The 24,162-nt window shown below is 44.1% G+C and overlaps 2 protein-coding genes across 2 annotated transcripts in view; both read left to right on the forward strand.

Moving 5' to 3' along the window:
- The window catches only part of LOC143766443 (uncharacterized), a 77,855-nt gene extending 66,082 nt beyond the window's left edge, over positions 1-11,773 (forward strand). The window contains exon 7 of the mRNA XM_077254138.1: positions 9,771-11,773. Within this exon, the coding sequence (XP_077110253.1) occupies positions 9,771-11,044 (1,274 nt within the window). The 3' untranslated portion in view covers positions 11,045-11,773. The remainder of the gene's footprint in view (positions 1-9,770) is intronic.
- Positions 1-24,162, forward strand: part of LOC143766444 (uncharacterized) — a 427,135-nt gene that overhangs the window by 278,735 nt on the left and 124,238 nt on the right. The gene's annotated exons all lie outside the window — the stretch shown is intronic.

A 24,162-nucleotide genomic window follows, 5' to 3' on the forward strand; every position in this document is an offset into this window, starting at 1 on the left:
TGTTCTAAAGCCTTTCCTCACAGGGTCATGGTGAGGTCCGAGGAGCATGTACCTTTTTAAATTTTGAATTAAAGACTTGCATTTTATCTTTATGAAGCTGGAACATTTGCCTTTTCTTTGTGACAGATTGCCCTATCTGTTCCCCTAATAATTGAGGCCCCCACTACCAGCACCTGTCTGGCCTGCCCTGCTCTCCTATTTCCCTCCTTACTGGAGCAGTCACTCCTCCGGCTTTCAGAGGACATGCCTTGCTGCAGCAGTGCTACCCCTGTACTGGCACCCCCCTCATCTGCCAACTTAGCAAACTTATTGGGGTGTGCCAGATCAGGACTAGCCTCCCTGGCACTCTTCCCTCTACCCAGCCTTCTAACTTCATGATGCTCTTTGTGCTTTAAATAGAACCCTGAGACTATCACAGAGCAGGTGCAGTTATACGGAGGCTTGATTACACACTGGTGGATTATATTTATCATAATTAGGCTTTTAGGACAACATTGGAGCATTCAGAGATCCACAATGAACTTCTGGAGTTAGTTTGCTGCACTGAAAGTAAAGGGGTCGAATAATATTGCACGCCCCACTTTTTTGAATTTCCACATAAATTTAAAATAACCAATAAATTTCGTTCGACTTCACAATTGTGTCCCACTTGTTGATTCTTCACCAAAAATTTACATTTGGTATCTTTGTGTGAAGTATTATATGTGGGAAAAGGTTGAAAAGTTCCAGGGAGCCAAATATTTTCACAAGGCACTGTACATACAACATATAACATACATTACATACAACATACATATAGACGTACAGTACATACGTATAGACATACAGTACATACAACATAGAGTTCATACTCACCAATCACCTTGATCCCGAAGCCATTGCTCACCTGTAAAAAAAAAATTAAAATTAAAATAATAAACCACCAATATACTCCCTGATCCGCAGGTATCCAATCAATACGAGTGTCCCACGACGATCTCCCTTGGAAAGCTGCTACATTAGCTGATGCGACTGCTCTCCAGGGGCCCCGGTGATACAATGACGGAAGGTATCCCTCCGCTTCTGTGATAAATAGTTCCTACTCTCACTTGCGGCACTGCTGTGTGGGAAAAGTCCCACACAGCTTTGCCATAAAGTGAAAAACTGAACTAAGGTAACCTCTTCAGTGATGCACTGCAGGAGCCATTGTCTCCTGTCAGTGTGTCACTGGAGGCCCTATAGAGCAGTGACATCACCTTATGTCACGGTTCTGTAGGGGAAATCGTCGTGGGACATTTGTTATTAATTGGACTAAAGGGAGTATACGGTTGGTTTATTTTTAATTTTTTTCAGGCGATCGAGGGCGTCACAGGAATTAGGCGTATTTGTAAGTATGGTGAAATTAAGAATATTAAAATACTTTTTTCTGTCTCTTTTTTTAACTCTTTCAGTACTGTAGGATTAGTAATGGATAGGCATCTTATTGATGCCTCTCCATTATTAACCAGGCTTAATGTCACCTTACAATAGCAAGGTGACACTAACCCCTTATTACCCCATATCCCACCGCTACATGGGAGTGGGGAGAGAGGGGCTAAGTGCTGGAATTGGCACATCTTACAGATGCGCCATTTCTGTGGTGATTGGGGGCTGGTATTTGCAGCCAGGGGGGCAAATATCCATGGCCCCTCTCTAGGCTATGAATATCAGCCCACAGCTGTCTGTATAGCCTTTCTGGCTATAAAATATATGGGGACCCCACGTCATTTTTTGGGGGGTCCCCCCATTTTAATAGCCAGTAAAGGCTACGCAGACAGCTGCGGGCTGATATTCATAGCCTGGGAAGGGGCCATGGGTATTACCCCCTTCCCAGGCTACAAATATTGGCCCCCAGCCGTCGGTTTTCCAAATATAAACAACATATAGGGCACCAGCGCACTACAAATGCCATAAATCACATAAAAAAGGGGGGGGGGGGTGCAGAAGAGTGGTAATGTATATACCATAAAGAAAACAGAGAGCAAAGACCACTCTGAAGTACTGCACACCACACTGGATATAAGAATATATAACAAGGTAAACTTTATTGATGCAACAATAAAAACATTTAAAACAGGTGAATGCACCGACAAAACCCCGCAAAGATCCAAAAAATGACGATAGCCCAATAGCAGCCCGTACCATATACCAGTGACATAAGTGTAACGTCACATAACACTAAATCAATATAATAAGTGTACATAAAATAGGTGCATGAAGGTAATCTTAACTAGTTATGCCTTGTACATAGAGCATGAGATTCCCTGACTGGAAGATATATAAACTGTTCATAGATGTCCAAATTAGGACTAAGACCCTATCCAAAAGGTTTGGAAACAAATGGCAATTGATCAATACCTGTATATCGGCAAATGAAGAGGTCAATAGACCAGCGATCAAGGAGCAGGGTGCAAATGCAAGAAGCAAGCAATCAATGCGCTCTATATCCGAAGCTCCAAAGAACAATAGCCTAAAGCGTGCACATGAACAAATAAATACCGGGTCTGGCCGTGTAAGGCTGTAGGAACAGAACCAACCAGGGAAACAATGCGTAGGCAAGGGGATCCAGGCGGGGAGGAACCCCACGCGTATCGCCGTTACAAGGACGGCTTCGTCAGGGGAAGGGTGCTAAAACCGCCATCAATCTCCGTTTAAATACCTTGAAAGTTGAAAGAGGAATTGCGTGGAAAGCGCCGGAAACCGGAACCGGAATAGACGCATGATGAGGGCGGAAGTCATGGATGGCAGACGTCTCTGCCAATAATGCACAATGCGCATGCGCCCAGAGAGCACAGCGCAGCGCATCGTGCATAGGGGACTATGGCACAGGGGATAAATAACAAGGATGCAGTGTACCAGGGGAGGTGATGACACTCCCGCTAACAGAACTGGAGCCAAGTAAGATCCAACATGGTACCGAATGAACATAAATGAACATACAGAAACAGCGCAGCGCATCGTGCATAGGGGACTATGGAAGAAGGGATGAATAACAATCATGCAGTGTACCAGGGGAGGTATGGACACTTCTACTAACTGAACTGGAGCCAGGTAAGGTCGAACGTGGTACCGAATGAACAAAAATAAACATACAGAGACCCAAACTGAATAAACTATAAAAGAAATAATAAATAATAAACATAAGAGGACAATTGTAACAAACATAGAATGTAAACAAATACACATACACAAATGAAAATAAAAATGAAAATAATAATAAAAATAAAAATAAAAAAGTTGAAGGATATATGAAACGCGCATCAGTCCATATTCAATCACAGGACAAGAGAACAACTGCTAACCAATAACATTATATATACAAATAAGAAGACCGCATATAGTTAAATGTGTACATTCACGATGTACACTCACCGGCCACTTTATTAGGTACACCATGCTAGTAACGGGTTGGACCCCCTTTTGCCTTCAGAACTGCCTCAATTCTTCGTGGCATAGATTCAACAAGGTGCTGGAAGCATTCCTCAGAGATTTTGGTCCATATTGACATGATGGCATCACACAGTTGCTGCAGATTTGTCGGCTGCACATCCCAAAGATGCTCCATACAAGGCAGGATGGATCCATGCTTTCATGTTGTTTACGCCAAATTCTGACCCTACCATCCGAATGTCGCAGCAGAAATCGAGACTCATCAGACCAAGCAACGTTTTTCCAATCTTCTACTGTCCAATTTCGATGAGCTTGTACAAATTGTAGCCTCAGTTTCCTGTTCTTAGCTGAAAGGAGTGGTACCCGGTGTGGTCTTCTGCTGCTGTAGCCCATCTGCCTCAAAGTTCGACGCACTGTGCGTTCAGAGATGCTCTTAGGCCTACCTTGGTTGTAACGGGTGACGATTTGAGTCACTGTTGCCTTTCTATCAGCTCGAACCAGTCTGCCCATTCTCCTCTGACCTCTGGCATCAACAAGGCATTTCCGCCCACAGAACTGCCGCTCACTGGATTTTTTTTCTTTTTCGGACCATTCTCTGTAAACCCTAGAGATGGTTGTGCGTGAAAATCCCAGTAGATCAGCAGTTTCTGAAATACTCCGACCAGCCCTTCTGGCACCAACAACCATGCCACGTTCAAAGGCACTCAAATCACCTTTCTTCCCCATACTGATGCTCGGTTTGAACTGCAGGAGATTGTCTTGACCATGTCTACATGCCTAAATGCACTGAGTTGCCGCCATGTGATTGGCTGATTAGAAATTAAGTGTTAACAAGAAGTTGGACAGGTGTACCTAATAAAGTGGCCGGTGAGTGTATAAGTAGTTGGCATAAAGTCCAAATCTTCAGAGATGCTTCATACCAAAAAATCTTCTTCTCTCCAGTAAGATGAAGATGAATATGAGAGATTGAAAAACCATATCATGCTGAGTCCCTTTTTCAGCCACTGCCGTAGACTGTCAATGAGATATGTAAATAGCCATAATGCTGAGCCGACCTGGAAAGAGACATACAAAATACGTATGATAACCAGGTTAATCAACCTAAGAAGCCCGTAAAAAGGAGATCCTCATTGATACCTAACGGTGCAACAGAATGCAAAAGGAAAATCCAACGGGCTTCAGCTTGTAAGAGTTTACGTTCAAGTGATTCTCCTCTACCTGAGCTTCTAACATGTTCTAAACCCACAATTTTTGTGCCTGCCTGTCTACCTGCATGGTGTGACATAAAGTGAGAGGCCACTGTGGTGAGAAATTTGTCTTTCCGAGCATCGGCCAAAGCAGTATTGATGGTAGAGAAGTGTTTCTGCACACGTCGACGCAATTCCTGGGATGTTTGTCCCACATATATACGAGGACATGGGCAAACAATTGCATATATGACATTGGTGGTCTCACAGTTAATGTATGATTTTAACCCGTGCTTAAAGCCATCAATGGGATTACAGAAACAATCTCTAACCGGATGCATATACTGGCAGATGTTGCTGTCTCCACATGGATAGGAGCCCCTCAGTATTATGCCACGATTTAATCTAGTGGTGGGCCTAGCATAGTGACTCCTTGTGAGAATATCTCTCAAATTTGGTGCCCTCCTTGCAGTGATTAATGGCCGTTTGCTGACAATTTGCGATGTAGCTAAATCCGTAGTTAGGATACCCCAGTGTTTCTGTAAGATATCTCTTACCTTAGACCAATGGGTATTGTACCCAGTAATAAAACGGATGAATTTGTCTGGTGGTTTCTTCTTTGGCTCCAACAAGGAAACCTGCGACTGGCGTTTAGCTCTCTGGTATGCTTGAGAGATGCATTTTTTGGGATAAGTCCTTCTTTGAAATCTTCTGGTTAGATCTTGTGCTTCTTTGTGAAAATCATCATCCAGTGTACAGTTCCTCCTAGATCTGAGGAACTGTCCCATAGGGACCCCTTTTTTGGTATGAAATGGATGGAAGCTGCTAAATTCCAAAAGATTATTAGTAGCTGTGGGTTTCCGATACAAGCAAGTTGTAAGATTGCCGTTATGACACATGACGTTAAGGTCCAGGAAACTCACCACGGAGGAAGAGTACGAAAAAGTCAGGAAAATATTAAGCAAATTATCGTTGAGAGAGTTTATGAAGATCTCGATTTCCTCCTGGGAGCCTGACCAGATAAAAAACACGTCGTCAATATATCTATACCAACGGCATACCTTGGATTTGAACAACGTTGAATTATAGACAATCGTGGACTCCCACCATCCTAAAAAAAGGTTAGCTAGAGCTGGGGCACAGCGAGCCCCCATAGCCACACCGGAAATTTGAAGGTAAAAATTTCTGTCAAACAAAAAGAAATTATGCTTAAGAATGAAATCAAGAAGGTCAACAATGAAGGAGTCGTGTAACCTATCTGAATGCTGTTGGGAATCTAGAAAGAACAAGACAGCTTGTAGAGCATGACGATGGTCAATATTTGAGTACAAGGACTCCACATCACAAGTGACCATGATTTCACCTTGGGCCAGAGTGATACCCTGTAATGATGTTAAAATGTGATGTATCCCTAATATGTGAAGGGAGTTCCAAAACCAAAGGCTGTAAAAAGAAATCAATGTATGTGCAAGCTTTCTCGCACAGACTCCCTATACTGGAAACAATAGGGCGTCCGGGTGGCTTATGGAGGTCTTTGTGCAGCTTGGGCAACATATAGAATGTTGACGTAGTGGGATATTTAACCCAAATAAAATTCCGTTCTCCTGTATTAATAATGCCCATTTCCAAAGCTCTGTCTATTAATGCTCTCAACTTGGTAGAGTACACGCCCGTGGGGTCTGATGGAAGTTTTTGATAGTATCTTATGTTGTCTACAAGCTTCCTCCACATAGAGGTCATGGGGCCAAAGGACGATGTTTCCCCCCTTGTCTGCCTCACGAATCAGAAATTTATTGTTGGCCCTAAGATCAGAAAGGGCATGTTTCTCCGGTAATGTCAAATTATTCGACACAGGGATCTTACAAGGTAATGCCTCAATGTCCCTTTTGGTCATTTCAAAAAATATCCTGACCGCGGGGACAATAGAAAGGGGCGGTGAAACAAGAGACTTGTTCCTATATGGAAATTTAGACCTACCTGTGACATTTTGTCCTTCGTTAAGCAAGTCCATGAGATCTTGGAATACATTCTGCTCAGTCTGATCCAGAAAAAGGGTTGCTTGTGGTTTATTATGCAAGACTTGTAGAATAATTTTTCTGCAGAACAAAAACAAATCTTTAATCAGCGTGAATTTATCCACCTGTTGGACTGGTGAGAACGTTAGACCCTTGGACAGAACAGAAGTCTCATGTACAGAGAGAACGTGACTGGAAAGGTTAACAATTTGAAGTGTATCTTCCTGATCATACTCACGATCGTTTCCCCAATTCGATGAAGTCACTTGCGGAATTGTCTCCGTGGAGGATTGCGTCGCGGAGGTCTGTAGTCGTGACTTCTGGTAACTTGAACCGGTCCGCTTCTTGCGCCCCCGCCTGGTCCTGGGTCGATGTCGCTTTCTGCCGAGGACAAAAAATCACTCGAGGTATACGCCTCTACAGAGGGTGCTGATCTCTCTGTATTGATAGTTCTTTCTTTATGATTAAGTCCTCGGCGTCTGTTACCCTGATGCGTCCAGGAGAACGCGGTTTTGTCATCAAAGTCTCTTTTATCCCTTGCAAATTTTGAACGTTTCTTAGACATAATTTCCTTATCATATTTGTCCAGCAGATCCTTAAGCGTCACTCTAAAGGGCTGGACCTGAGACACCTCATCAAACTTGTTCAATTTAGACTCCAGATTTTTAATGTCCGCTTTTACAGCATCCAGTAATTCCCTGTCATGTGTAATGAGCAAATTAATTAAGATGCTCGAGCATTGTATCAGGCCCTGCTCCCATGCCGTACGAAAAGTGGGGGATGGTTCCCAAGCGGGAAAAATTGAAATTCTAAGTCCCCTAGGTACAATATTCAATTTTAAATATTCCTCCAAGCACCGAAGTTTTCCAAATATGGCGCAGAAAATTGCGCCGGAGGCCACAACATTTTTTCCCTTTTTTTTAAATTAAACATGTTCATTAATAAACATCGCCCTTGCTATTATATATCTAAGGATATATCTATAGATGGAAATATATGGATATATCTATAGATATATCTACAGATATAACTATGGATATACAGGTATCTATAGATATTTTTATAGATAGATAGATAGATAGATATATCTATAGACACATAGATATATCTATCCATATATCTATCTACATCTTTCCATGCATATATATCTATCCATACATATATCTATAGATATATGAATAGATAGATCTATGTATCTATAGATCTATCTATATATCTATCTCATTCCTTCTATCTAACTATAGCTAGATAGATAGATAGATAGAAGGAATGGGATAGATAGAAGGAATGAGATAGATATATCTATTCATATATCTATCTACAGATATATCTATGGATAGATGTAGATAGATATATGGATAGTTAGATAGATATATGGATAGATACATAGATATATCTATCCATATATCTATCTACATCTTACCATAGATATATCTATATATAGATATATGAATAGATAGATATATCTCATTCCTTCTATCTATCCCATATCTAGCTATCCCATTCCTTCTATCTATCCTTCTATCTATCTAATAGATAGAAGGAATGAGATAGATAGATCTATAGATAGATAATATCTATCGATCTATGTATAGATCTATCATCTATCCATTTCATTCCTTCTATCTATTATCTATATATCTATCATCTATCTGTCTATCTATCTGTCTATGTGTGTGTGTAATGTAGTGTTGGTTGAACAAATGTAAAATAGGAGGTTGGACAAGAAATGACATCACAAATCTTTTTTTTGTTCAATAATACATCTTTATTTTGCTTTCAAAAACGCATACAAAAACGCCTAAAAACAGCATCAAAACCGCGCAAAAAAACGCATCAAAAAACGCACCTGCGTTTTCTGCCAAGAGATGCAGATTCAGCGCAGAAAAATCCACAGGCAAATCTGCAACGTGTGCACATACCTTAACAGTATCCCTAACTTTAGCCTAACAGTAACCCTAACTTTAGCCCCAACACAAACCCTAACTATAGCACTAACCTTAACCTGCCTTATCTGTTTTTTTACTTTATAACAAGATCGCTGACTGGCACAGCTGTTGCCAGCAGCACATTTGTCACACTGTTTCTCCTCTAATCTCTCACTGACAGGAGATCTGAGGAGAAATAGCGTTTTTATGAGGCAGATCGCCTGGGAAAGTTCATTGCTACAACAAACATTCCTAGTGATTTGTCTCATTGGCTGGTGTGACGCTTAAGTCATCAGGACCTGAACCAATCAGATCTCCATGAGGTCAGGGGTCACAGGAAGCATTGTGCGCCGGAATCCCCTCGTTATAGCTAGCGCCGATGTTTATCTACCATTGGCAGTCACGAAGCGGTTAAGTTAAGGGTCCCATCATTTCTGTCCAGGCCTATTTCATGATGTTTTTTTTTAATTCTGTAGAAGCATGGCTGAAAAGAAATGTCTGACTTTCATTTGTTCATTCTCATAGATTTTTGATTTATTATTATTTTTGTCAGATTCAAGTTATTTCTGTGACCATTGTGGGTTTTTCTGTAATTAAACGAGGGGTACCAACAATTTAGACAACATGTGTAGGAGGAATTAATATTTTGACTCCACAGCCACTTTCCAGAAATTAACACGCAGTGGATGTTGGAGAGTGAAAATTACACATTTGCCATTTTATTACCCAACAAATAGTGCCCAGATTGTGCTCCAGGAGACACACACTGCAAATTAAATGGTTTCTTCTCACTATAATATTGGTAAATACAGGGATCCTAAATGTTGTTTGAGCACACTGCAAGACTCCGAAGTGAGAGAGGATTTTGCTTGGTTGGTTTATAAAAACTTACTTTTCAACAGCCTTTGAGCCACTAATAGTGTGGGAACCTCTGTTTTTCCACTGACAGATGATGGACCTGTGAGATGAGAATTGGTATTATTTTCTCCTACAAAACATTGACTGGTTTCTTTTTATTCGATATTTGGGAGGCAGAATGAACAAACAGTTCAACACCACACGCTACTGGTTCATCCAACAAGGTTTTCTATTAGACTGTGAACTGTCATTGTCTTGGTAAATAAAGTTTTTTACATAGCTTGCCATTTTTATGGACCATTTAAGTAGAAATGTTCAAAAATATAAAACTCAAGGATATTTTATTAAAATTTTTTTTTTTTTTATCTTAACAGATGACTGTACCAGGAGATCAGAGGGACAGCTGACATCTTCAATTTTTAAATCTGATGATCTTAAGATCCTACAAGATACAACTGAAGTGAATGCCATTACTACAGCTATATCATCATCCATTCACAGCAAAGATTTGTCATCTGATCCTATGAAACAGGTCCCATCTTCTGATCCATTACTGACTACTGAGGAAAATCAAAGTCACAAAAGACGCATTAAAAAACAAACTGCTCCTAAAGCAAAGAAGTCATTTTCATGTTCAGAATGTGGGAAATGTTTTAATAGCAAATCAAATCTTGTTGCACACCAAAGAATTCACACAGGGGAGAAGCCTTTTTCATGTTCAGAATGTGGGAAATGTTTTAATTGCAAATCACATTTTGTTGCACACCAAAGAATTCACACAGGGGAGAAGCCTTTTTCATGTTCAGAATGTGGGAAATGTTTTAAATGGAAAGGGCATCTTGTTAGACATCAGAGCAGTCACACAGGGGAGAAGCCTTATTCATGTTCAGAATGTGGGAAATGTTTTGCCCAAAAAGGGAGTCTTGTTACACACCAAAGATCCCACACAGGGGAGAAGCCTTTTTCATGTTCAGAATGTGGGAAATGTTTTACCTGCAAAGGGAGTCTTGATGAACACCAAAGAAATCACACAGGGGAGAAGCCTTTTTCCTGTTCAGAATGTGGGAAATGTTTTAAATGGAAAGTGCTTCTTGTTAGACATCAGAACAGTCACACAGGGGAGAATCCTTTTTCCTGTTCAGAATGTGGGAAATGTTTTACCCAAAAAGGGAGTCTTGTTACACACCAAAGATCTCACACAGGGGAGAAGCCTTTTTCATGTTCAGAATGTGGGAAATGTTTTACCTGCAAAGGGAATCTTGATGAACACCAAAGAACTCACACAGGGGAGAAGCCTTTTTCCTGTTCAGAATGTGGGAAATGTTTTAAATGGAAAAAGCTTCTTGTTAGACATCAGAGCAGTCACACAGGGGAGAATCCTTTTTCCTGTTCAGAATGTGGGAAATATTTTAACCATAAATCAGATTTAGCTAATCATTATAGAACTCACACAGGGGAGAAGCCTTTTTCCTGTTCAGAATGTGGGAAATGTTTTAACCAGAAATGGTATCTTGTTAGTCACCAGAGAACTCATACAGGGGAGAAGCCTTTTTTCTGTTCAGAATGTGGGAAATATTTTAGCAAGAAAGCGCTTCTTGTTAGACATCAGAGCAGTCACACAGGTGAGAAGCCTTTTTCTTGTTCATAATGTGGGAAATGTTTTAACCAGAAATGGTATCTTGTTAGTCACCAGAGAACCCACACAGGAGAGAAGCCTTTTTCCTGTTCAGAATGTGGGAAATGTTTTAAATGGAAACCGCTTCTTGTTAGACATCAGAGCAGTCACACAGAGGAGAAGCCTTTTTCATTTTGTTAATGTGGGAAATATTTTACTTGGAAATCATCTGTTAACAAACATCAGAGACATCACATAGGGGTAAAGCCTTTATGTTCATAATGCTGGAATAGTTTTAACCAAAATTGAATCTTCTTAAATGCGTTGTCTCTTGTCATTCCTCATGTTTGCTGACAAAAGGATAAAGCTAAACTTTATTAATTCCAAATGTAAAACTATACCCATAATTCACCCCCTGAAGGTTAGTCAGTAGGTGACTAATAGAAAAAACATGTACCCCCCATTTCAGTATATAGGGTGAGGTGACATATACACACTCACTCTCCAAGCTGCTCATTTCTGCGGGTTTCATTGTCCTCATCAAAGGCAATGTAGTGCAGACAAATTGTTCTAGACTAAACTCCGTTTTCAGATGGCCCAATATGTACCACTCAGGGAAAACTTACCTGCTCCAAAGATCAATAGCAGCTTCTAACTAATGGCCATGCTGCGGTCTGTCAAGGAATGAGTGCAATATCGTTATAAAGACTAGGGATGTGTGCAACCATAATGTCTGGAAGATCTGTGGCATTATTTAGTATGAATATAGAAGTTATCTCTGAAAGTTAAGTGTTCCCTGAGCGGTATATACTGTATTTTCACATACTATCTATCCCTGACACTGGAGTGGCATATAAACTTCCGAAGTATATAGTTTGAGGTCTTGGATCTGCCAATATGTGGATGGTTTTCTGACTCTTTCGGATAACATGATACATGATTTTAGGGTTTTCTTCGTCTTGTCTCGCTTGAATATAGTTCAATATTAAATAGTCTCCTGATTAAGGAATCCAATGAATATTCATTTCTCTTAAGTAGCGGCACACGTGACCACCGGTAGCAGCAGGAAGCCGGTGGCTGGCACTGCGCACTACTGAAGAGCAATGAATACTCACCGCTCTCTATGCGCACAGTCCCAACGAGTACTCCGGCAGCTGTGGTCTGCTTTTGATGTCGCTGCCATGTGCTGGTTACAACCATAAAGCAGCTGCTGGCATCGGAGCAGGACGCTGTGAGGGAGCGCCGGGTAGGTAAGTGTTTTCTGATGGGGCCATGCATATCAGGATGGGGGAATTATAAGGGCCAAGGTAAGGGATGGTGCCCTGCATACCAGGATCAGGATGGGGTCAATCATACCAGAATAGGGATGGTGCCCTGCATACTACGACGAGATGGGGCCCTGCATACTAGTATAGGTATGAGTGTGATCATTCCTGCTGGATAGGGATGAGGGAGCCATTCATACTTGGCTAGGAATGAGGGGGCCATGTGTATCAGGATGGGGGTGAGGGGGCCATGTGTATCAGGATGGGGATGATGGCGCCATGTGTATCAGGATGGGGTGAGGGGGCCATGTGTATCAGGATGGGGGTGAGGGGGCTATGTGTATCAGGATGGAGATGAGGGGGCCATGTGTATCAGGATGGAGATGAGGGGGCCATGTGTATCAGGATGGGGTGAGGGGCCATGTGTATCAGGATGGGGGTGAGGGGACCATATATACCAGGATAGGGGATATTAAGTGCTGAATTGACCACATTTTTTGCTTCAATTTTTTTTCCTAATTTCCTCCTCTAAAACCTAGGTGCATCTTATAGTCCAAAAAATACGGTATATCTTTTTTTTTCCAGTGAACACATTCCTCATGTTTGGCCTCGTTAAAATAAAAACACTCATACTTCGCTGGAGTGCCACCTCCACTTCAGCGGTGTGGAGACTCACTGTCCCGGGGCTTATGTGAGGTTGTTACATCACACGAGCCCTGTACCCTATCAGAGGCTGCTTCACTGTTTCTTCCTTCGGACGTATTGAACATGAACAGGAAGCCAGGGCCGCGGCTGCTCTAAAAGTGGGGACAGTGACGTCAGCGCTGATTGGGCACAGGGCTCACATTACCTAACGACCTCAAAAGAGACCCAAGAATGCAGGTGCCAACACCAATGAATCGGTGCCACCATGGGAGGTTTGTATGAGGATTTTTAGAATAACAGGACCAAACATGAGGAATGAGAACGGATTGTCCAACTATTTGTCAACCTTTATAAACAGCAGAAATCCCACACAGGGAAAAGCCATTTTTATACCTAGAGTGTGAGAAATGAATCACAGGAAAATTGTATTTTGTTAACCTTGAAAAATAACTCGGACGGGGAGAACCTATATATATTATTGAAAAATTGTACAAAAACATTATGCGCACGGTGTGCGTTCAAGGTGAGAATATTATATGGGAGTTTTATAGGATAAACCAAATACCAACAGAATATAAATTACCCAAAACAAACATTTATTGGTAAAAATAGCTCATCTTTATTAGGTAAGATAGGGGGGCAACAGTACAAAAGGAAGAAAAACAGGTAATCCACAGTGTTTCTTACACCAGCTTATTGTCAACTATCGCATGCAATGGCAACAACATAAAATAGTCAGAATTTCAGATTAATGCAAAGAAGAAAAAAAGGAACCATTCCAAAGTAATGCACACCACTACTCAGTATAAATATAAAAGGCAAACTTTTATTGACACTACGAATTTAAAAACATCTAAAAGAAATAACATCACCCCCACGGTGATCCCGCCAGACAACAGGGGTCAAAAAGGCATAAATCTTACATGAATTCAATACAGAGTAAGAAAAATACCATGCAATATGAGGAATGACCCCGTCCCTTTAATACACAGATTACACTCGAACACCCCCGGGGTTTGAAAAGTGAACAATGAATATTGGTCCCAAGAGCGAACACGGAACAATGTAGGTAAACCAATGATTATAGCATGCACAATGAACGGTGCCAGATAACACAAAGAAATCCACATATATCTATAATAGAAATTGTGTACAATATGACCTGTATGCCAGAAAATTGCTCATGTACCTCCAGTATCTAAGAAATAGTGCATATGAGCCTAAATAAGCATTATGCCAAAGTGGGTTACCGCATTCAAATGAAGGCGATATCAACCAAAGTCCACATGTCCAGCCCAATAAGGAACACAAGATCAAGATGCTGCAGGCGGGGGAGGAAAAGAAGCAAAAATCAGCGTGGGGGAGAACCCAACGCGTGTCGCCGTCACACGGACGGCTTCATCAGGGGTATAATGAGTGATCAACACCAGTTTAAATACCTCTCGGTGCTGGCCGGTCAGTGAGCACAGGTACGCGAAAGGCCGGAAGCAGAAATGACATAGGTAGGGCAAGGAATACAGGCAGACGTCTCTGCCAATAGTACCCAATGCGCACGCGCCAATGTTGTTCAGCGCGGCGCATCGGGACCTTGTATAGAAAAGAGGAACTCAAGTGTAGTCTAAAGACAAAAGACACAGAGGCAAAATCATTGCGGCGTGAAACGCCATGGTAAGGAATGTATAAAACGCAAACATAGTATGGCAATACCAGAGTAAGAATAGTATAGAGCTAACGCATGGTCTGAGGACAACAAATAAAGAGGCAAGAAAATTGCGAAATGTAATTGAACCACAAAAAGTAATGGTGAGGAGTATGTAAAGAATAGACGTATTATGGCGGTGCCAAAAAATTCGAACATATGTAGCATGCAGTATATAGTAGTGTGGCAGCACAAGGATAAAGGGCATAACACTTGAAACATATACAGCATGCACAATGTAATTAAAGTGCAACGGGCCATGGCAGAGGATGTGTAAAACAAAAACAAAATGTGGCAGCACCAGAGTAAAGGTACCGTCACACTAGGCGATATCGCCAGCGATCCGTGACGTTGCAGCGACCTGGATAGCGATATCGCTGTATTTGACACGCAGCAGCGATCTGGATCCCGCTGTGAAATTGCTGGTCGCTGCTAGAAGGTCTGCACTTTATTTGGTCGCTAGGTCGCCGTGTATCGCCGTGTTTGACAGCAAAAGCAAGGATACCAGCGATATTTTACACTGGTAACCAGGGTAAACATCGGGTTACTAAGCGCAGGGCCGCGCTTAGTAACCCGATGTTTACCCTGGTTACCAGCGTAAAAGTTAAAAAAACAAACAGTACATACTCACCAGCGCGTCCCCCAGCCTCTGCTTCCTGACACTGACTGAGCGCCGGCCCTAAACTGAAAGTGAAAGCACAGCGGTGACGTCACCGCTGTGCTGTTAGGGCCGGAGCTCAGTCAGTGTCAGGAAGCAGAGGCTGGGGGACGCGCTGGTGAGTATGTGCTGTTTGTTTTTTTAACTTTTACGCTGGTAACCAGGGTAAACATCGGGTTACTAAGCGCGGCCCTGCGCTTAGCAACCCGATGCTTACCCTGGTTACCCGGGGACTTCGGCATCGTTGGTCGCTGGAGAGCGTTCTGTGTGACAGCTCTCCAGCGACCAAACAGCGACGCTGCAGCGATCGGCATCGCTGTCGCTATCGCTGCAGCGTCGCTTAATGTGACGGTACCTTAAGGAGCATAAGCATTGAACACATATAGACAATAAAACAAACACATAACTACACGGTTGTTTCCCATACAGCCTTACACAGAGTAATACTCTGCATCTTTATGGAAACTTACCACCATCTGCCCACACGGGCACGTCTCTCCTAAATATTCTACATAACACGTAACTGATGAAGGTCCAGTTTGCGACCGAAACGTTTTGTTGCTGATAATAAATACATTTCCAGATAAAAAAAGTTGAGTGCCAGGTTTTATTACAAATAAAACAAACACACACATAGAAGAATGACAATGGGGACAATTGAGCACAAAATAAGGAAGAAAAAGGGATATGGCTAAAAGCCACAAAAAATTATTTTCCCTTGCCCTTTTTTAGATCTTATATATTATCTGTAAGGAAAGACATAGCTGAATTAGTACTATAGCCAAGGAAAAAGTAAAATAAAAAACCCATGGTTCAGAATAAAGATTTCTTTTTGTTGCGAAAAGCTGTTTTTTATTGTATTTAAACATGGAAAGTACATAAACAATAACAACATACAATTATATGACACGTAGGGGTATGTGTCAAGGTAAGTATGAGAATACATAAAAGCACACAAATAAATGTGTATTTGGAGAGAACTTGAATGCCGAAGGAAGGAAATCCACAGCACACAAAACGGACTCCATAGTTAATAAATAAGTGTAGCTGTAACAAAAGGCTTGCAGATACCCATACGGCCAAAAGGCCCCTGAAATGCATAAAGAGGACTCCAAATACGCCCAATGCCCATTGTATCAAAGTATTGGCATAAGCAAACTACTCATAGGGAGGAAGGAAGCCTCATAACAGAGAACAGCCATAATTGGAGTTGGGCTAGGGCCTGGAGAAAGAAAAAGTCACAAAGGCCCTTCAGATGTAAAGTACCCCAATAAAAGGGTATATTTCCATGCAAGAGTGAACCTGACCCATAAATGACGAAATAGAAATCTTCACAATAATCGATACCATGGCATACAGGTACAACCAAATTTGAAAACTATCAGGACAGATGTGAACAATCCTATTCTACTCCAGCCTGGAGTTACGGTAGTTTAAGATGCCCGCCAAGTCACCAAATGTTTAAGCTCAAACCCAATTACCATACCATATTTGAAAGTTCAAAAGACAAAGATAAAAAACAATCCAATTATATCCCAGCGTGAGGTTGATTTAAGGTGCCCAACAAGTACACCAAATGCAAAGTTCATACCCAGTTAGGGAAGTCCGCATAGTTGATGGTACGCTGTTTTCCAAGATTCCACAAATATAGTGCTGCAAACCATATGTTGGTCCTCAATCATAATTTTCTCAATCAGCCAAAAAATCCAACGCTGCTCAAGGACCGATGGGTCCAACGATAAATCTTCAAGACAGCCTGGAGGGGACATATAGGAGACACTTACAACTGGTAGGTCAACCCTAGAAGCCTGTGAATAGAAGATCCTCGTTTATTCCCAGTGGTGCTGTGGAGTGGAGCAAAAAAATCCATCGGGCTTCAACTTGTAGAAGCTTATTCTCAAGTGATCCACCTCTACCCGAGCCCCTGATATGCTCTAAACCGACTACCCTGGTGCCTGAGCACCTACCTGCATGATGGACTAGGTAATGGGATGCCACTGTAGTAAGATCCTTGCCCTTACGGGAATAAGCAGATGCAGTGTTGATAGTATAAAAATGTTTTTGAATACATCGGTGTAACTCCTGCGATTTCTGGCCTACGTACACAAGCGGGCATGGACAGATGATTGCATAAATTACATTTATGGTCCTACAGTTAAGGTAGGCCTTCAAACTATGCTCAATCTGGTCAGTGGGATTGCAAAAGCTATCCCTGATGGGATGCATATACTGGCAAATGTTGCAATCACCACAAGGGAAAGAACCCTTAAGCGAGATGCCCCAATTCAATCTTATAGTAGGCCTAGTATAATGGGTTGGTGCTCTCCTGGCAGTAATGAGCGGCCGCTCAGTAACAATCTGAGACGTTTGTAAGTCTGTCGTGAGCACCCCCCAGTGTTTTTGTAAGATCTGTCTTACCTGGGACCAGTGAGTATTGTATCCTGTAATGAAACGGACATGTTTATCAGGAGGTTTCTTCTTGGGTTCCAATAAGGAAACTTGTGATTGGAGACTAGCCCTCTGGTATGCTTGAGAGATGCATTTGTTGGTATACGTCCTCTTCTTGAACCTCATTGTGAGGTCCTGAGCTTCCTTGCGAAAATCCTCATCTAACGTTTCTCCTGGTTCTCAGGAACTGTCCTATGGGGACACCCCTCTTGGTATGTGGCGGATGGAAGCTACGATACTCCAATAAATTGTTTGTAGCAGTGTCTTACGATATAGACAGGTAGATAAGGAACCATCACGACATGCAATGTTAAGGTCCAGGAAACTCACTGAGGAAGAACACGAAAAGGTAAAAAAACACTACATAGGATAACATAGAGGAGGGTTTTTTGGCCTTGCAGCGCCATTTACGACTGTCTGCACGGTCTTCGTGTGAGTGCACATCGCTCTGCAGTCTGTGTGCAGCCACAGCCGGTTGTATTCAGCTCAGGGTGCTTCACTGCCTCATACCGTTCTATCCATTGTCCTTTTTTGCTATTAGTGCAGCCTGCTGCACATTTATTCAAATATTTCCTATTAGTGGCTTTCCACCCGTATCCAGCTAAATTGTGGAAAAACACTACATAGGATTACATAGAGGAGTTTTTTTTGGCCTTGCAGCGCCGTTTACGGCTGTCTGCACGGTCTCTGTGTGAGTGCACATCGCTCTGCAGTCTGTGTGCAGCCACAGCCGGTTGTATTCAGCTCAGGGTGCGTCACTGCCTCATACCGTTCTATCCATTGTCCTTTTTTGCTATTAGTGCAGTCTGCTGCACATTTATTCAGATATTTCCTATTAGTGGCTTTCCACCCGTATCCAGCTAAATTGTGGAAAAACACTACATAGGATTACATAGAGGAGCTTTTTTTGGCCTTGCAGTGCCGTTTACGGCTGTCTGCACGGTCTCTGTGTGAGTGCACATCGCTCTGCAGTCTGTGTGCAGCCACAGCCAGTTGTATTCAGCTCAGGGTCCGTCACTGCCTCATACCGTTCTATCCATTGTCCTTTTTTGCTATTAGTGCAGCCTGCTGCACATTTATTCAGATATTTCCTATTAGTGGCTTTCCACCCGTATCCAGCTAAATTGTGGGAAAACACTACATAGGATTACATAGAGGAGCTTTTGTTGGCCTTGCAGTGCCGTTTACAGCTGTCTGCACGGTCTCTGTGTGAGTGCACATTGCTCTGCAGTCTGTGTGCAGCCACAGCCGGTTGTATTCAGCTCAGGGTGCGTCACTGCCTCATACCGTTCTATCCATTGTCCTTTTTTGCTATTAGTGCAGTCTGCTGCACATTTATTCAGATATTTCCTATTAGTGGCTTTCCACCCATATCCAGCTAAATTGTGGGAAAACACTACATAGGATTACATAGAGGAACTTTTTTTTGGCCTTGCAGCGCCGTTTACGGCTGTCTGCACGGTCTCCGTGTGAGTGCACATCGCTCTGCAGTCTGTGTGCAGCCACAGCCGGTTGTATTCAGCCCAGGGTGCGTCACTGTCTCATACCGTTCTATCCATTGTCCTTTTTTGCTATTAGTGCAGCCTGCTGCACATTTATTCAAATATTTCCTACTAGTGGCTTTCCACCCGTATCCAGCTAAATTGTGGAAAAACACTACATAGGATTACATAGAGGAGCTTTTTTTGGCCTTGCAGCGCCGTTTACGGCTGTCTGCACGGTCTCCGTGTGAGTGCACATCGCTCTGCAGTCTGTGTGCAGCCACAGCCGGTTGTATTCAGCCCAGGGTGCGTCACTGTCTCATACCGTTCTATCCATTGTCCTTTTTTGCTATTAGTGCAGCCTGCTGCACATTTATTCAAATATTTCCTACTAGTGGCTTTCCACCCGTATCCAGCTAAATTGTGGAAAAACACTACATAGGATTACATAGAGGAGCTTTTTTTGGCCTTGCAGCGCCGTTTACGGCTGTCTGCACGGTCTCTTTGTGAGTGCAGCTCATTCTGTAGTCAGTTCTTAAAAAAAAATAAATAATAATAAAGTTCACCAAACACACCACTTTACAGTTGTGTAGGCCACATTAGCTCATATTAAAGTCTAGTCCACACTTTAGAAAATTAGTGTTTCTTATACCTGTTAGGAGCTGTTCAGGAATAAGCACACTAAGCCCTTAGTACTTTTCTGCTTATCTTTATCAGTCAACCAAGATGAAGAAGGCAGGGAGTAAGGCACGTGGGCGTGGGCGCGGAGCAGGGAGAGGACGTGGGGATTCTGTGCCTGATGCGGGCACTGGTGACTCATCATCACCCAGTTTCAGCAGGGAACAGTCCTTCATGCGCAGCTTTGTAGGAGATCGCCGTACACCGCTGCTGCGTGAAGAACAAATTGAAGCCGTTGTCAAATGGATGGCAGCTAATGCATCGACTTCAATTAGCGCCACATCCTCTCAGGCACAGAGCACTGGAGAGCACCCATCTGTCTCTTCACCACCTGCCAAATTGCCCAGGCAGTCAGAGAGCCCAGGACAGGAGCCATCTCTACTTCTGTTCTCTGAATCTCTTGGCTTGGAAACAGGGGGCCAGCCAAGCAGCATTGGAGAGATGGAAGAAGAGGCAGTATGCAGTGATGCCCAACAGCTTTGTCTCTCTGACTCTGAAGAGGCGGGTGGGTCAGTGCCTCTGGTCACCACTAGTGTTGAGCGATACCGTCCGATACTTGAAAGTATCGGTATCGGAAAGTATCGGCCGATACCGGCAAAGTATCGGATCCAATCCGATACCGATACCCGATACCAATACAAGTCAATGGGACTCAAGTATCGGACGGTATTCCTGATGGTTCTCAGGGTCTGAAGGAGAGGAAACTCTCCTTCAGGCCCTGGGATCCATATTAATGTGTAAAAGAAAGAACTAAAATAAAAAATATTGCTATACTCACCTCTCCGACGCAGCCTGAACCTCAGCAAGGGAACCGGCAGCGTTGTTTGCTTAAAATTCGCGCTTTTCTTTCCTTACGTGAAGTCCCGGCTTGTGATTGGTCACGTGCCGCCCATGTGGCGGCGACGCAACCAATCACAGCAAGCCGTGACGTAATTTCAGGTCATTCAGTATTTTAAAATTACGCTCCGGCTTTGTGATTGGTTGCGTCGCAGTCACATGGGCGACGCAACCAATCACAGCAAGCCGTGACGTAATTTCAGGTCCTTAAGGATTTTAAAATTACGTCCCGGCTTTGTGATTGGTTGCATCGCAGTCACATGGGCGACGCAACCAATCACAAGCCGTGACGTCACGGGAGGCTGGACACGCGCGCATTTTAAAATGCGCGCGTGTCCAGCCTCCCGGCTTGTGATTGGTTGACCGCGACGCAACCAATCACAAGCCGGGACGTCACGGGAGGCTGGACACGCGCGCATTTTAAAATGCGCGCGTGTCCAGCCTCCCGGCTTGTGATTGGTTGACCGCGACGCAACCAATCACAAGCCGGGACGTCACGGGAGGCTGGACATGCGCGCATTTTAAAATGCGCGCGTGTCCAGCCTCCCGTGACGTCACGGCTTGTGATTGGTTGCATCGCCCATGTGACTGCGACGCAACCAATCACAAAGCCGGGACGTAATTTTAAAATCCTTAAGGACCTGAAATTACGTCACGGCTTGCTGTGATTGGTTGCGTCGCCCATGTGACTGCGACGCAACCAATCACAAAGCCGGAGCGTAATTTTAAAATACTGAATGACCTGAAATTACGTCACGGCTTGCTGTGATTGGTTGCGTCGCCGCCACATGGGCGGCACGTGACCAATCACAAGCCGGGACTTCACATAAGGAAGTAAACGCGCGAATTTTAAACAAAAAACGCTGCCGCTTCCCTCGGTAAGGTCCAGGCTGCGTCGGAGAGGTGAGTATAGCAATATTTTTTATTTTAATTCTCTCTTTTACACATTTTTACATTAATGTTGTTTCGATACCAATACCCGATACCACAAAAGTATCGGATCTCGGTATCGGAATTCCGATACCCGCAAGTATCGGCCGATACCCGATACTTGCGGTATCGGAATGCTCAACACTAGTCACCACACCGCAGTACGCATCTGATGATGAGACTCAGGTGCCACTTTCTGGTGTGTACTGTGCTGCCGAGACTACCCAGGAGGAGCAGTTGGTGGCAGAGGGTAGTGTAGATTATGAGGTCCTTGACCCATTGTGGCGTGAGGTACAGGAAGGTGGTGGGAGCAGCTCTGAGGAAGAGATTTCCCAAACGGGCCAAAGAGGGAGAGGGAGGGGGAAGACTGCGGAGCCTATAGCCTCCACTTCGGCACCCATTAGGAGCATGCCTCTTCCAAAAGCCAAAAATGGCGCTCCCAAGACTTGCAGTGCCTGGTCCTTTTTTGACACAGTTGCAGCTGACATTTGCTTTGTCAAATGCAAGGTGTGTCATCAGAAAGTCAAAAAAAGGAGAAATGTCAGCAACCTCAATACCTCAAACATGTGGAAACATGTGCAGACCAAGCACGCGGAGGAGTTACAAACACACTGAAGACCTAGGCCAACCAACAGCGGCACCTACCACCTCTTCAGCTCGTGTTGTTGCCTCTTTCTCCAGCTCACACACAGCTGGATCGGCTTCCTCCCAGGATCGCCATGGAAGAACCTCTGGCACTGTTGTCCAGAGACCCACAGTAATTCCACCCGCAGCACCACGTTCCCAGTCATCCTCACACTCCCAGGCCAGTCTACAGCCATCGGTAGCACAGGCATGGGAGAAAAGGCGGCCATTCTCGGCAAACCACCCCCGAGCACAGGCTCTGAATGCTGGCATTGCAAAACTACTGTCCCTTGAAATGCTGTCATTCAGGCTGGTGGAGACTGACAGCTTCCGTAACTTGATGGCATTGGCAGTCCCACAGTACAATGTGCCCAGACGCTTTTATTTCAGCATGCAAGCCGTCCCTGCCCTGCACAAGCATGTGGAGGGACACATAAAACACGCGCTACTGAACGCCGTCAGTAGCAAGGTCCACCTCACCACCGATGCGTGGACCAGTCACCATGGACAGGGGCGATACCTTTCCCTCACTGCCCATTGAGTTAATGTTGTTGAGCCGGGTACAGATCGTGCGAGTGGCGCAGGACGTATCCTGCCCACTCCAAGGATTGCAGGAATCCAGTCTGTACGCATTGACTCCTCCTCATACACAAGTTCCTCAGAATCATCGCTGCAGGAGCCGTCACAGTCCACCTCCACATGGACCCGTGAACGTTTACCTGTTACGACCGACATGAGCACAGCCGTGGCCAAACATCAACAGGCTGTCTTGAAATTAATTTCTTTGGGGAATCGAAGCCACACAGCGCAGGAGCTCTCGAATGCCATCAAGCAGGAGAGCGACGTGTGGTTTGTGCCAGCGAATCTCCAGCCAGGCATGGTAGTGTGTGACAATGGCCGAAATCTGGTGGTAGCTCTGGCCCTAGGCAACCTCACTCACATCCCATGTCTGGCACATGTGCTCAACTTGGTCGTGCAGAGTTTTTTGAGGGACTATCCGGATCTTGCTGCACTGCTGCACAAGGTCCTCCTAGAGTGTGCTCACTTGCAGCATTCCAGCATGGCAAGATCGCGCATTGCAGCTCTGCAGCGCCGATTCCGCCTTCCAGAACATCGCATCATATGTGACCTAACCACCAGGTGGAATTCCACGTTACATATGTTGGAGCGGTTGTGTGAGCAGCAGCCAGCAGTAATGGAGTACCAGCTACATCAGGCGCAAAGAAGTCGCACTCCGCGCCGTTCAGACTTCACAACCACTGAGTGGGGCACTATGAAGGACGACTGCCAGGTTTTGCGTTCCTTCGATGATTCCAAGCGGATGGCGAGTGCAGATGATGCACTAGTCAGCATGACTGTCCCCCTTATCTGCCTGCTTCAACAAACACTGCAAGCGCTATGGGATGATGTTGTGGAAGAGGTGGAGGATGAGGAGTCACTAATTCCATTAGCTTCTGGACAGTCAGCGCTACGTGGTTCCTCACAAAGGCCTAGGCAGGGGACACTTTGTGAGGAGGATGAGGAGGAGTCAATGGAGGAGGAAGACATCGGTCCAGAGGAGGGAGTTACACAATTCTCCAGTAGTCAGTGTGCAGAGCGAGGGTGGGGTGATGCTGAGCGGACAGAGATCACACCTCAAGCAGGGGACAGCGTTTCTTGGCCAGTTGGCAGTCTGCAGCACATGGCTGATTACATGCTGCAGTGCCTGAGAAACGACCACCGCATCGCCCACATTTACTACACGGCTGATTGTTGGGTGTACACCCTCCTAGATCTTCGCTACCGGGACAACTTACAAAGCCTCATAACACCGTTGAAGCGGGAGCATAAAATGCGGGAGTACCAAGACACACTGGTGAATTCCATCATCTTCTCCAGTCCAAGTG

Source organism: Ranitomeya variabilis, chromosome 4 (genome assembly GCF_051348905.1).
Source record: "Ranitomeya variabilis isolate aRanVar5 chromosome 4, aRanVar5.hap1, whole genome shotgun sequence".
NCBI lineage: Eukaryota > Metazoa > Chordata > Amphibia > Anura > Dendrobatidae > Ranitomeya > Ranitomeya variabilis.